The 15,739-nt window shown below is 36.7% G+C and overlaps 1 protein-coding gene across 1 annotated transcript in view; it reads left to right on the forward strand.

The window, feature by feature from the left end:
- Positions 1-15,739, forward strand: part of ANKRD28 (ankyrin repeat domain 28) — a 139,164-nt gene that overhangs the window by 55,336 nt on the left and 68,089 nt on the right. The window contains exons 4-6 of the mRNA XM_036759306.1: positions 6,115-6,185; positions 8,719-8,919; positions 10,256-10,343. Of these exons, the coding sequence (XP_036615201.1) occupies positions 6,115-6,185; positions 8,719-8,919; positions 10,256-10,343 (360 nt within the window). The remainder of the gene's footprint in view (positions 1-6,114; positions 6,186-8,718; positions 8,920-10,255; positions 10,344-15,739) is intronic.

The following is a 15,739-nucleotide window of genomic DNA, read 5'->3' on the forward strand; positions in this document are numbered from 1 at the left end:
AGAGGATCTAGCATCCTGTCATGCCATTAGGAGGTTTCTTGATTTGACTGAAAATATGCTCAAAATTAGAGAATGAATCCATGAACTCAGACTAGTTGCATCCATGTGAATTCTAAAATCAGACAGTTGCCCTGGGAAGAACATGCCCTTTACCTGGAGTTACAGAGAACTAGATAGTCCAAACTTAGAGCAAATCATGATTTCCCGCTTTATGCTAAGGGAAGATAGGTTAAAGTTTAGATAGGTTTAAGTGTCACTAAATTTAGAACAGTGCAGATATCCTTTATATGCCCTTATGGTCAGAAAGTTATCAGAAGAAACTGAGGTATGCAAATCTGCTGTGACTGAAGCTATGAATTGGTCCAATAAGTCTTAAAGTAGTAACTGTAACTGAGAAAACCCTAATTTTAGGCAAATGAACCAGATTAGAGAAAATATCAGAAAAATAAGAACAGCAGCCACATGAAAAGAGAAGTAGATTGGCCATAATCATATCAAATTGCTATTGAGAACTTTATAATGGATCTCAAAATGACCTATTAGATTGAACATGGAATCCTGGATAGTGTTCTATGTATCCAAATTTCAGTCCCAACCGCCTCTTCTACTTAATACAGTGAATCATTATTGATAGCATTTAATATTAGTTCTAAATAGAGACAAGTAGAGATGATAGAATACTTGGAGAAGGCGTTATGAAGACGCTAGGACCTTAAAGAGACCAGGGATGAAATAGGCAGAGAAGAGAAGGAGTGATAGTGACAAGTGTGAAGTGCAGTTAGAATAGAGTTCATCCCTTTAGTCAAAGTAACCTTTACCCTTCTTTCTGACATCACCGTTGCAGTAATTTTTTCCTTTTCTGAAATCCTGTTTCATGTATATGACATTCCTTCGCCCTTGGTTATGTAGCCATGTTCTTCCTAAGGTTGCTGTGACCAAAGTAGCTTTGAAATAACATTGTTAATTTATTATAACCAAGTCACATTACCAATTATAACATTGCTTCAAAGGAGCTAACTGCGCCTTAATGTGTAACTGTAACACTTTTTTTTTTGAACAGTGAAAATTTTCTTTTTAACATTGAGCAACATTATAATTGGATTTACAAAAACAGAGTTGGGCAGTCAAGAATAGCACAGCATGAGAATCAATTAAGAACAACTGCCTGCTGTGTGCCAGTTACTATGGTAGGTTCTGAGATGTGGATACAAAGTCAAGGAGCAATCCAGTGGGGGAGACAACATGCAAACAACTATGTGCAGATGGGATCTATACAGGATAAGTTGGGCATAGTCTCAGAGGCAAGACAATACCATTTAGGAGCATAGGACAAGCTTTTTTGCAGAAGGTGGACTTCAGCTGAGACTTTGAAGGAAGCCAGGAAGTAGAGATGAGGAGGGAGGCTAGGCCTGAGGGATAGCCAGGGAATATTTAAAGTCAGGCAATGTGTGAGGATCTGCAGAGAAGCCAGTGTCAAAGAATGAATGTATTGCAAAGGACTTCACACTCTTATGGTGAAGACAATAAGTATATGGACAAATTAAATACAAGCAGAACAAATGCAAAGAAATAAAGTTAAATACAGGATAGTTTGAGAGAGAGGGCGCTACCTATTGGGGAGATCAGAAAAGGCTTTATGGAAAAGGTCATGCTTGAGCTGCGTCTTGAAGGAAAAGAAGGATTCCATGAGGGAGGGTGTTCAGATGGGTTGCAATTTGTATCTATGAAGGAAATTTCCATATCTTTAAAGTCCCTTTATTGTTTTAATCTTACCTTCCAGCTGGGGAGATAAACTTTAAAAACTTTTTTAAATTACGAATTTCACCAACAGCACACAAAAAATGAACAACTCAACCCCAAAATGTTTCCATATACAAAATAGAATGAAACAGCTAGGTTGGCACAGTGGATAGAGTGCTAGGCTTAGAGTCAGGAATACTCATCTTCCTGAGTTCAAATTCCATCTCAGACACTTACTAGCTGTGTTACCCTGGGCACATCCCTTGATCCTGTTTGCCTCAGTTTTCTCATCTGTAAAATGAACTAGAGAAAGAAATGTCAAGCCATTTCATTATCTCTGTCAAGAAAACCCCAAATAGGGTTATGAAGAGTCAGACACAATTGGAAATGACTGAATATTGCAATAGAATGGCAAAAGAGTATTATATATGAAATTGAATTTTGGTGTTTTAGAGCTTGCTTTTTTTTAAGTATACAATTAAATGTGTTACTTTCAAAGCTGCCCTGCTTATCTTTACTTCCTTCTGAATTACTAGTGGGTGATTGTGGGATCTTTTAGCATTCTAGATAGGATGTAAATAACGGAGATATAATTCATTCATACTGTATTTGGAGTACAACATAAACCTGAAAGCACTTTTGAGTTAGCTGTTGTATTACATGTGACAGTAATGGTGGTAGTGGTAGTGATAATTTAGACAATCCATGAATGCCTGTTAGGTTGTATTCTTGGAAATGTTTCATAGGAACATGGGATTTCAGGTTAGAAAGGTCTTTAGAGATCATCTGGGACAACCTATCTTTTCATAAATGAGAAAATTGAGAGGAGAAATGACTAAACCAAGGTCAAACAGCAGCAGTTAGGACCTGAACTCAGGTCTTCTAACTTCAAATTTAGTGTTCTTTCGGTACCACCACATTGCCTCTTCACTGTGGTGTACAAATCAAATTAGTTATCCATTAGAGACAAGAGTTAATCTTTGTGAAAAATAACTTTTAAATAAATAAAACCACCATCACAATCCACCAGAAAGACATACTATGTACTAGTGTATTATAAAATGTAGTTTCCAGTGGTTTATGTAAATCAGTAAAATTAAAGAATGTATAAATCAGGTAAGCAAGGTGAATGCAATGCCCAGTCTCAGCCAAGAGCCTTAGAAGAAAGCACTAACAAAGGGCATGTAATCCTGACTGAATCACCCATCTGCCTTATGCTGCTTGCTTAAATGGGAAAAGACTAAATTGGTAGGTTCCAATTTTTAAATTTTTCTTTTGAAAATTTAAAAAGATTTTCCTTAATAGTAGATTCTCAAACATGTTTTTAAAGTAGCACTAATGCAGTAGTCAATAAATCCAAGAATATAAATGGGAGAATGGCTCATTATTTGACAGAAATATGCAAGGAAAATTGTAAGGCAGTTTTATGATTATTAATAATAATCATAGTTCAAGTTGACATCTTGCTTATATTGTATACCACAATAAGCTCAAAATGAATATGAAAACTGAAAGAGTCATACCATTTCAAAAAGTACAAGAAAATTACCTTTGATAGCTACAGTTGGGAAGAGAATCTTAAATAAGGGACAAAGGAGGTCATGGTAGGCAGAATACACAGTTTATTTATATGCAGTTCTGAGAACTCTTTATTTGTATTATTTGGTCACATGCATTGGGAAATGGCCCGCAGTATTTCATATCTGTGTTTTCCCCTATGTATATCTTACATAAGAGACTCTGAGAGACAGATGATACAAAGATTTTTTTTTTTACCTTTTTATCCCATTTAAATTGATATTACCTGTGTAAAAGCTTTTCAGTTTCATGTAATATAATTTTTTTCCCCTTTTTAACTCTTAATTATTTTCCCATTAACCAAAGCAGTAAAGGTACCTGATCTCTTCCAGTTTGTTTTTTTAAGGTATGACCTTCAGGATTCAAGTCATGTATCCATTTTGTGCTTATTTTAGTGTATGGTGCAATATGTTGATCTATACCTCATTTTTGCCAGATTGCATTCCAGTTTTCTTTTGCCAGTGGTTCTTTTCAAAAAGCGAATCTTCTCCTTTTTTAATAATCATTTTTGACAATGATGATAGAAGAACCAGCACGTTTACATTCTAACATCTCTGTCTCCAAAGTCTGTATAAATAAATACAAATGATCTTAAGGATGGTGAAGTCAGGAAGAATGACAAGACCAGGCATATGGAAAACAATGCTGAAATTGATAAAATGTTAAAAATATGGGTGGATTTCTTTAGAAAATATCTTGAGAGAAAACAAAAGAGGGATGGGGGAGGACAGATCTCATGGAGAATATTAATCCTGAAAGCTAGATGACTAAGAACTACACTGGGCTTCTTCATCTTTTTATAAACTCTCCATAAGGAATGATCTATATGTATATTGAGGGATGATGGGGGCGGGGGGCGGGTTGTGCACAGGATACTATAAAATCCTACTGTTGGTTATTTGTTTATGAAAAACAGAACACACCTATGAATGCTTTTCCTCCCAAAAGAATTACTGCTGTTACAATACAAGATTCCTTTAGAAATGCATTTGAAAAAAACAAAACAAAACTGTTCAGTGGCCCTCTGATCTTTAGCATTAAGTGAGGCATAAAACAAGGAAGCCTATGTTCCCTTAAGATATTTACCACTATCACAGAAGTCCAGATGTAAGGTGGAATCCTTCTAGGTCAAATAATATTTTTAAATGCATAAAATAAAGTGCACTGGATTACAAAGGAAACCAGTTATGCTAAAATAGTTACCAAAAGGTTAAAAAAAAATCCACAGACCTTAAGTTAAGAATCTCTGCTGCAGATGGCAAAGTACAGTCCTTCTGTTTTTAGGTTACATTGTACTTATTTCATCATTCCCCAGAACATCAAAGGGCATTCTCTTTGAGATTAACGATCACTGAAAGGAGATCAACCTAACCATCCATACTAGGGAAAACTAAATGAATGAAAAATGCCTGTTTGGATTTTGATATACAGCTGAATGTCCACTTTATTGAGTTAGTACACAAGTAACATACTTCGTACAGATGGATATTGAACTGTACAAAATTGAGTAAGAGACAGAGAATGAGTTTGAAACTGTTAAATTATGTGATGTTTTTAATGATCCTACCACCTAGTATCCACACTTACTTAGTGCAAACTCCTTTTCAATGTGAATGTTTCCCCATTGGTACTTTATATTTTTTAATCTTTTTTTATTTGAGAGGAAAAGGCAGGGCAATTGGGGTTCAGTGACTTGCCCAAGGTCATTAAGCTAGTAAGTGTGTCAAGTGTCTGAGGTCACATTTGAACTCAGGTCCTCCTGATTCCAGGGTCAGTATTCTACTCACTGCGCCACCTAGCTGCCCCTATCCCCCATTGGTACTTTATAAATTTGAATCTTGAAACATGAAAATCTCTGAGGAATTAGTTGTAGACCACCCAAAAGATATTAGAGAGATACATTGTGATATTTTTCTAATCAGGATATAAGCTCAAGAAGAGTATAAAAGATATCATTGAGAAAATATGTGATCAGAAAAGGATGTGGCCAGTCATGTAACATGAGAAGAGGCATAAGATGGATTGTCCAAGTGCTTTATTGGTATTCTTGGATTGTAAGAGACTTGAAGGCCTCCATCAGTTTGGGAGAATCTTCTGTAGAGATCTATGAGACAAGCTGGAAAATCCTAGTATCAAGGAGATCAGAGATCCACTAAAGTATTAGAGCTCTCTTATGTTCATGTATTCAGGACTTGATGGCTTCTAGAGTTCCTTCCAACTCTGCAGCCATGATTAATACTGTATTATAGTTAGTTGAATCAGAGAGGTGGAGAGCAAAGTTCTTTGGGAAGTCTGAAGAGGAATGATGTTTACTGGCTTGGGAATCAAAGATGGATGGCTTCATGCAGAGCTTGGCATGTGAGTTAAGTTTTTAAAACCTGGGTGGAAATTTAGAAATCAAAAGAGGAGTGAGATGGAAGCCAAGAAGGGAAAATGTGTATGATCCATTTTGACTGAAAAGAAGTATTAGTGGAAGGGAATAATGATTGCCAGAGCAAAGAAGAATTGATGAGATCTGAACATGTGCTTTAGAGCAGTCATTCGGTTAGCTCTAGAAATATATATTACCTTGATTTATTAGTAATAAGTACATGCTGCCTTATTTAAATATTTTTATCCATCATCTAAAATAATTTCACCTTGTAACTATAAATTTGTTGTCATCTCTCATTAAGTTAAACTTTTTGCCATAATGTCTGAAACGCAAAATCTGTTAATACTTTTGGTATAGTGATTTTATAGAAATAATAGTTTTTAATTTAAAAAAAATTCAATTTATTTTTTTTTTTGTTGCAGGAGCTAGAGTTAATGCCAAAGACAGCAAATGGTTGACTCCTTTACACAGAGCAGTTGCATCTTGTAGTGAGGTATGAAATTTTTTTAGTAGCATAATTTTTGAAGAAATGGTTACCTGGTGGCCATATTATCACTAGCAGAAAGAACTATAAGAACCTACTTGGGTTAAGCACCTATCTTCTCTCCACGAGTGGGAAAACTTTGGGCCTCTAGCATCGGTGCAGGCAGAAGTACATCCAGGTACCCTTCCCTCTACCCCTTTTATAAATATGTTCATTTGGTAAAGATCATTTCTCTCCTAGGGAATCCTTTCTTCACAGCCCTCTAGGAAACTCTCAAGCTCCAAGGCCTACTTTTGACCTGTGAGGACATGCTGCTTCTGTACTACTGCTTCTTATGATAAGATTAGATATTCATTTAATTAATAATACAAGTCATGGTAACTGAGAAAGTACTGGTAAAGGGGTAGTTGCAAGAAAATTTAAAAACAAGAAGAGATGACTTGTAGCTTTCCCATTCAAAGTTCTGTTCCGTACTATGTCATGACTTTTTGCAAATTAATTCAGATTGAGTTGTGGAAAAAGCATCAGAAACCTTAAACTGTCATTAATTAACTTTGAGACCTTGACCAAGGTCTATAACAGGGCTGGCCATGTGGCCCGCAGTGCAATTTATGCAGCCCACCTACAAGCATAGAAATTTACATAAATGCTTTAGTAAACAAAGCTGAGCTACCAGAGAGCTCTCACTAAAATGGCAAATCAAAATATATTGTCCATTGTTTCAATAAAAACCTAAGGTCGGACAGCCCTGGTCTATAACATCTTAGGCCTTAGCATCCTCATCACAAAATTAGGTGGATGAACTAGAATCTAGTATGGTCTCAAAGTTACATAATGCTTAGTGTTCTGGATTATAACAATAATAGAGGCAGAGCATGATGCAGTACAAATGTATCATGAGTCCACTGTGTGTGAGATGCTTTGCTAAGCATTCAGGATGCAAAAATGAAAAAATACCATAGTCCTCTCCCTTAAGAAACTTACATTTTGATTGGGAAAGTAGGGCATACATATTATCAAATGGAAAATGACTAGAATAAAACAGGTGACTTTCAGCTAGTAGGAATCAGAGGGAGGCTTCATGGAGGAGTGATAGCATCTGGATGAAGACTTAGAGGAAGGGAAGAATTTCTTCAGTTGTCAGAGCTAAGGATGAATGTGTATTCTAGGCATCCCAAGCAGGTCAGAGTATGGTTGGCCAATAGCTATTGAGCCCATTTGCATAGGATGTAGAGTGCATGAAGGCCAGAATAATATGTGAAAGAAATTTCTCTGTCTCTCTCTCTCTCCCTCTCCCCCACCTTTCTCCTCTTCGCTCTCTCTTCTCTCCCTCTCCCCGCCCCCCCTTAACCAATGGACACCTCTTCCTAAATGTCCTGTAAATATCTCAACCTCAACAATTCTAAAACCACCTCTTCTGAAAATGTCCTCCGTCTGCTGTTGTTTCCTGTGTAGAAAATGGGGTTAATAATGGCATCTACCTGACGGGTTGTTGTGAGCATCAAAAGAAATCATAGTTGTTAAATGCTTAGCACAGTGTGTGTTGCATATAGTAAATGCTAAATAAATGCTTATTTTTCTGCCACCTCATAGCTGCCAGAAGACTATTTCTGAAGTACGAGTCTGGTCATGTGCCATTTCTATATGAGAATCTTAGAATCATGGATTTAGAGAGACATTGTAGGTCTCTCTCCAGTTCTCAAGACCTGCAGGCGGTTTTATTTTTCTGGGATCTCACAATGAGTGGCCCTGAATGCAGCTCTTCTGACTCAACACCAGGCCGACTTCTGCTGTCGTGCCATGCTGCGCTGCTGCCTCTTCCCTCTAGAGTTAAACACAAGTTCCCTTCACTCTTCCTGCTTATTTCAGAGTCTAAGTTCAGTCCAAATTGTTGCTGGTATCCAAAAGAAGCATTTCTTTATGTCCCCTGTCCCTGTGCCATCCTGCCCCTAGCCTTGAAATGTCTTTCCTCCCAAGGCTGAGTTCAGAAGCTGCCTTCTAAGTGTTCTCTCTGTCAAATCATCTTGTAATTTATTTATGGGTGTACGTGTTGAGTCTACCAAGTCCACTCAGTGAGGGCAGCAACTATTTTTTTTTTCATTGTATCTACTAGCACCTTGCTTGCTTCTTGAATTGAATTTGAGGAATAAAAGGAGACAATATAAGAGAACCAAAATTATAGTTGAGGAATAGCTAAGAAAAACATAGGTCATTTGCTAAAGCAATTTTTTACTCTTTTGTACCTAAACAACGGTTAACAATAGGAAGTACTCTGCTTTGGAGCAATCAGAAATTTGAAATATCAAGACAGAAATCTTAGGATACCTGAGTAGTTAAGTCACATGTTTACATGATTGTCTATACTATATCAAAAGACCCTTTAGTTTGGGGGGATTTGTTAAAGCAGATTAATAAGTTTTTATGGTTGTAAATTCCACAAAAACCTTTATCATTTAATATTAATTTTCTCAGTGGGTATTTGTATATTTTTTACAACTGTTCTATCCTTTTTCACTCATTTTTATTCACATAAATTTTTCAGGAAGCTGTCCAGGTATTGTTGAAGCATTCAGCAGATGTTAATGCTCGTGATAAAAACTGGCAAACTCCTTTACACATAGCTGCTGCAAACAAAGCTGTCCAATGTGCTGAAGCTTTGGTGCCCCTCCTAAGCAATGTAAATGTGTCTGATAGAGCTGGCAGGACAGCTTTACATCATGCAGCATTCAGTGGACATGTTGAGGTATGCAATCAATTATTTAGTGTTCTATAAGAGCAGTTTTTGTCCTTTGGAATGAAAAAAAATTATTTGTGAGAAAAATAGGAGAAAGTATTTTGGAATTCATTTTTCCTCTTACCCTTTTACCCTCTTACCAATTGTGAACATGCCTGTGTAGTTCTGTATCACAAAATATAAGAGACTCTCTATATAGAAGGTAAAAAAGTAAAACATTTATTCAGACACCAGAGAACCAGATCTCAGAACCAGTAAGTCCAAGCCATCATAGCAAGAAGTTAGTACACAATATCACAGCAGAGAACGACTCCATCCCAAAGCCATCCATCCCCCTGCAGAGGCCTGCCCACAAACACTCACAAATTCTGCCTCTGCTCTGAGCATTTCCTGCTTTACCCTTCTGCTTCCACTCGTTCAGCAAGCTCCTCCCACCACATGTGACTTAGGCTTCCTGTGACATAAGCAAGGTCACATAGGCCTATCAATAGCTGGGAAAGATCTTCAGATTTAAAATACCATTACGACTCTCATTCCAGCAGACATTTGTATCTTAATTATCATTATTTTAGAAGTTTTTTTTAATTCCACAATTATAGTTAGTTATGTTTCATTTGCAGCAAATACAACCTTCAGCAAGGATTATGGGACTTAAGCACCAGGTTGCTGAATTGCATTATTTCCTTCGTTTATTTTCCCCACTATCATAGAATCATAGAACTTTTTAACCTGTAGGAAATTTAAATAAGATTAAGTCCAAGGTTTCAAGTTAATTTAAAAGCATTATTAAATTCATAATATCCCTTGAGGTAGCTTGGTGGCCCAACAGATAGAGCAGAGCCCTGGGCCTGGAGTTGGGGAGATCTGAGTTCAGATCCAGCCTCAGACACTTAGCTGCGTGACTCTGGGCAAGTGATTTCACTTCTGTTTTGCTTCAGGTTCCTTTTCTATAAAATGGGGGTTACCTCCCAGGCTTGTTATAAGGATTAAATGAGATGTTTGTAAAGTGGGTACATAGTAGGCACTTAATAAAGTCTTGTTTCCTTCCTTTTCTTCCTTCCTTTAGGCATTTTGTATTTTCTTATTGAATGGATACAAGCAGTCCAACTACTTTCTTGTGGGGGCCCATGAATTTTTTTTTTAACATTAAAAAAGCAATCCATATACTCCCAAAAAATTATTTGGGAATTTTTTCTAGTTCTGTCCTCTCATTTCGAATACAAAGTAACCGAGGCCCATAAAAGTTGAGGACCTTGCCCACAGGGACCTCCTTAGTGGCATTATAGGGATTAGGAAACATCTCGATTTTATACGTTAATATGAAATTATTTCATTTATATTTCAGATGGTCAATCTGCTGCTGTCCAGAGGTGCCAATATTAATGCATTTGACAAGAAGGACAGAAGAGCTATTCATTGGGCAGCATATATGGGTAGGTATCTTTATTTCATTTTTGATCTGTTTTGTAAATCACACATTATAATACTTGTGATTGAATGACTGACTTACTCATTTTTGTAGAAGTTAAGAAAGAACAAAATATAGACAGTAGTTACATACAGATTACACATAGCATTAGGAACGCTATGTCCAGTGCTATTTTGAATTATTCTGTTAATATGAAATGTTGAATATATAGTGTATTTGATTCTCCTCTCCATCTCTTATTTCATCGGGTTTTGAGATCAAGGCTCACTCATTGCTAGCCCACTGGTTGTATAGTCAATCCTCAACTGTTGTTGCAGGTATCTTCCTAGAAAATGGCATGAAAGTCAAAAACACAGATGTTAATACATTGAGCCTGTGGGAAATACGGGCCTAGGTTCCCACAACGACCAAAAACTAATCTTTTGCTAGAGGTTGCTGAAAATACACTTTTCAACACATATACAATTTTTTATAACAAAACATTAATTCTAATAATTGTACTTTCCTTAACATAGTAGTCATGAAATAACTCATAAAATTGGTAATATGCAAAACATTTTTTTCTCACTAGTAGTTCCCTAGATTTCTGTGACCTTTTGTGCCAGTATCTCAATTTTTAAAAACATTGATTTCAGACAATATTTACTTTTCATAACTCATGAAATCTACAGTACCACAGAGTACAGCAAATAAAATTCTTAAAACTAAAACTTTTTTTTTCCTGAATCTTACCTTTCACTGGGTACTGGGTCAGATGTCAGATAGTCATGAATATGCACAGTTGCCAAAATGAAAGTGAAAATGAGGTTACTAAGAAAATCACAGGAGTGTTTCTAGTCCCATGAATGTTGAAGATTAACTGTATATGGATCTTTAGCCCTTTAAGTCTAAATCTAGTCCAATAATCAATTTTTAAGCACCTCCTATATTGCCAGCCACAGTGCTAAGTGCTATTATAGTTCTAATAATGTGTCATAACCATATAAATAATTTGTTCTGCTTTAAGTCATATTTTTTAACTTATACATTTATAATTCTTCTCATGAGCTGCAAACCTATTAGAGTTAAGCAGAGTTAACTCAGAACTCACAGGAAATGTGATAAAGGACTAGCCTTCTGACTCAAGTCTTCCTCTCCTGTTGATTCTGCTCTTGGAACAGCAGCTCTATCCCCTTCCTTCTGACACTGCTGCCACCTTATTTATTGTAGGCCCTCATTTCCCTCATGCCTTGACCTCACACCTCACACAGTAACCCTCTGCTTGGCTTCACTGCTCTTCAGTCTCTTGCTTAACTATCAAAGTGGCATTGCTAAAAGACAGATCTGACCATGTCACACCCCTTCTTCGATAACATCTGTGGCTCTCTATTGTTTCCCAGATCAAAATATAAAATCATTTCATTAACTTGGCCCCTTCCTGCTTTTCTGGTCTTCTTGTTTCTGACTCCCCTCAGCATAATCAATGATCCCATGACTGGCTTCTTTGATTTTCCTCACACAAGACATACCATCTCTGGCCTCTGGGCCCTTTCCTTGGCTGTTGTCCATACCTGTAATGCTCTCCTTCCTGGTCCTACATCTCCTGGTTTCACTGGCCTCCTTCAAGTATCAGCTACAATACCATTTTCTGCAAGAAGCCTTGCCTGATACCCCTAAATGATAGTGCCTTTCATCTAACTTTGTCCAGTTTATCCTGCATGTATCTTGTTTTTACATAGCTGTTGGCACGCTGTCTCCCCCATTAGTGCAGGGACTGTCTTTTTGCCTTTCTTTGTATCCCCAGTGCTTAGCACAGAGCCTGGTACATAGTGGGTGCTTAGTAATGTGTATTGACATGACTTCCTGATTCAAGTACAATGCCATAACCACTGCACTTGACTGTTTCTCCTCCTCAATAATTGATTACTTAAATTTTACTAACTAAATCTTTAGTTCAAGACAATCAGGAGATTGGTTTTAATATAATAACTTACCATAGAGTAGCTTTGGGGAGTGAACTGCTAACTTTAAAGTGTTTTGTGTGAGTGTACGTGTGTGGAGAAGTGGACAAAGAATAACACCACATTCCTAGGTGTGTGTGTGTGTACATACAACATACATGGCATGTGTGTCCTGAATGTATCCCAAATAAATGGTAATATGGAAATGCTTCCATTTTTTAAAAAAATTTAATAATGCCTGGCGAATGATTATGTTAAAGAATACAAAGTATACAAACACATAGCACAAATACAAAAAGTACAAAGTGTACAAAACTTTTCCTGCTCCAAGACTTGACTTATAGCTATTGACAGAAAGGAGGGAGCAGTAAGCTGCCTCCAGTTGTTCTTGCCCAGAATAGCACCGAACATGTAGCTCAGGGCCTCTGAGGTTGGTTTTGGTTTTGGGGTTTGTTTTTTGTCAGGTGTGGTGTAGGGTGTCAAGTATGGTATAGGGAGCTTCCTGCCCTCTGAGCTAAGCCTTCCAATTATTCTATTTATGCACATTGGGAAAAAATTCATAGCTCTCTTCCTCCTTTCACTTTTGATGCATTGAGCCAGATTAAGAAGGACATAATGTTTCCACAGGAGGAGGGGACAGAATATGAGCTCTCTGGTTGCATATCCTTGGAATGATGGCAACACATTTGACTAGAGCATGGCCAAGTATACTTCTGTACTTGCACATCCAGTCCTGTTACAGGCCTTCTTTAACTCTTGGCCGTATTCTTTCATAATAATCTCAAAAGAGTTCTGCCTACCACCAGGCTATTTTGCTGCAGTCCATTCTTTTTGTGCTACTGAAGTAATTTTCCATGGCCCTATCTGTACAGTGACTGCTCTGTCCTCTGTATGTCAAGCCAAGCAACCAACTAGTTCCTAAGGCACCGTTCATCAAATACCTCCTTGCATTTCTCTTCCCCACTGCTCTTCTGCTCTTCATCAGAGGTCCCTTACAGTGTTTTCCTCACATATTGCATGTTATATTTTGAATTGTTTTAAGGAAAATTCATCCAAGTGTCTTCCTTTAAATAAGATTCCTGCCATAATAGTGGGCCTGTGAAGTTACTCCAGAAATATTTGTTAGTGTTATTTAGGATGGTTTTTCCTTCTCATATTAAAAACCTTTTTAAAAATTCTGTTTTAGTAAAAATACCCAACAGGCATGGACTTTTCAGCATATAAAGAAAAATGGGAGGAGTGTAAATAATACTAGGGCAGCTGGGTGGTACAGTGAAGTGCTGAGCCTGGAGTCAGGAAGACTCATCTTCATGCGCTCAAATCCAGCCTCAGACCCTTACTAACTGTGTGACCCTGAGTAATTCGCTGAGCCCTTTTTGCCTCAGTTCCTTGTCTATAAAATGAGCTGGAGAAGGAAATGACAAACCATTCCAGTATCTTTGCCAAGAAAACCCACATGGGGTCATAAAGAATCAGACATGACTGAGAAACAACCAAACAATAACAACATAAGACTAAATTTCTATTATGTATACTGTTTGTTTTTTTCTCATTGTGTCTATCTTTTTAGTATAATTCAAATTTCATTTGGTAGTTCTAATACAGCCTTAATTGTCTCTTTTCCTTTCTGAATATCTTCTGCTCTCTTATCATTTTTTTAACCTTTAAGTGAGTCCTTATCCTGGTAGCTGGGATCTTTGTGTTTATTGAACACTGTGGTATTAGATGTATTTGCTTGTGCATATTATGTATCTAATCTTTTCCACTGATTCATCTCTCTTTTATTTTTTAATCAGTGTCAAATTGTTTTTATAATTACTGCTTTTTGTGTGGTTTAAAATCTGGTACTGCTAGCTTCCATTTCTTTTCATTATTTCTCTTGAGATTCTTGACTTTTTTGCCTCCATATGAATTTCATTATTTTTGTTCTTCAGTCATTTTAGTCTCGTCTGACTCTTCATGGCACTATTTGGGGTTTTCTTTGCAAGGAGACTGAAGTGGTTGGCCATTTCCTCATCCAGCTCATTTTATAGATGAGGAACTGAGGCAAACAGGGTTAAGTGACTTGTCCAGAGTCTCACAGCTAGTAAGTGTCTGAGGCCAGATTGGAACTCATGAATTTCTGACTCCAAGCTCAGCACTTTCCACTGTACCATCTAGTAGCCTATAGTTTCATTATTAGTTTTTCTAGTTCTATAAAGTAATCCTTTGCTGGTTTTGATTAGTATGATATTGAATAATAACTTAGGTAGTATTATAAATTTCATTATATTGACTTGTCTTATCCACGAGCAATTAATATTTTGCCAATCATTTCAGTCTGTTTTTCATTTGCAATTGTATTTACAAATGAATTCTGTCAAACATTCAAAGAACAATTAATTACAATATTACATAAATTGTTTGCAAAAGAAGGGATCCAACTAGATTCCTTTATGATGCGGATATGGTCCTGATACATCAACCAGGAAGAGTCAAAACAGAAAAATAAAGTTATAGACCAATATCCCTAATGAATAAAGATGAAAAACATATATTAGGTGCCTCTCATGTGCCAGGCACCATGCTAAGCTCTGAGTGTACAAGAAGAGGCAAAAGACAGCCCTTGCCCTCAAGCAACTTACAATCTAAATTATAAATATTAACAAAAGAGGTTAATGACTCAAGTTTGCTTTATACCATGAACTCAGGGTTGGTTTGAAATAAGGAAAACTATAAATTCAACTATCGTAATAAAATTAAGAGAAATTTGATTACGTCACTAGATACAGAAAAAGGCTTTTGATAAAATAGAATGTCCATTTCTTTTTTTAAGAAAACAGAAAACATCGGAATAAGTAGGATTTTACTTGAAATGATAAACAGTATTTATCTAAAACCAAGAGCTACAATTATTTGTATTAAAGATAAACTGGGATCCTTTCTATTAAGTAAGTTGGGGGTGAAACCAGGTTGTTCATTGTCGCCATTTCTATTTAATATAGTATTAGAAATGTTAGCTATAGCAATAAAACAAGAAAAGACAAATTGAAGTATTAATATAGGTAAAGCAAAAACAAAATTATTGCTTTTTCCAAATGATATGATGTTGTACTTAACCCTAAAGTGTCAACTAAAAAATTAATTGAAACAATAACTACAAACTTACAGGATATAAAGTAAGTCCACACAAATCATCAGCAGTTTCTATGTAATTCTAATAAAGCCCAGGTCTTCTGACTTCAGTGGAGTACTTTGTCCCCATGCCCTCTAGCTGCCACACTTTCTTAAAGTTATTGAAACAGTTCTTAAGTTCTTTTTTTAAAAAGTGAGTGATTTTTTTATTTCTGGTGGTTAAATATATAAATTCAGTGTTGGTACGGGTTTTCCATGGTTTAAGAAAGCGTTTTTTGGCTGGGGGCGGAGCCAAGATGGCAGCTGGAAAGCAGGGACTTGCGTGAGCTCCCCGCCAAGTTCCTCC

The sequence above is a fragment of the Trichosurus vulpecula genome, chromosome 5 (genome assembly GCF_011100635.1).
Source record: "Trichosurus vulpecula isolate mTriVul1 chromosome 5, mTriVul1.pri, whole genome shotgun sequence".
NCBI lineage: Eukaryota > Metazoa > Chordata > Mammalia > Diprotodontia > Phalangeridae > Trichosurus > Trichosurus vulpecula.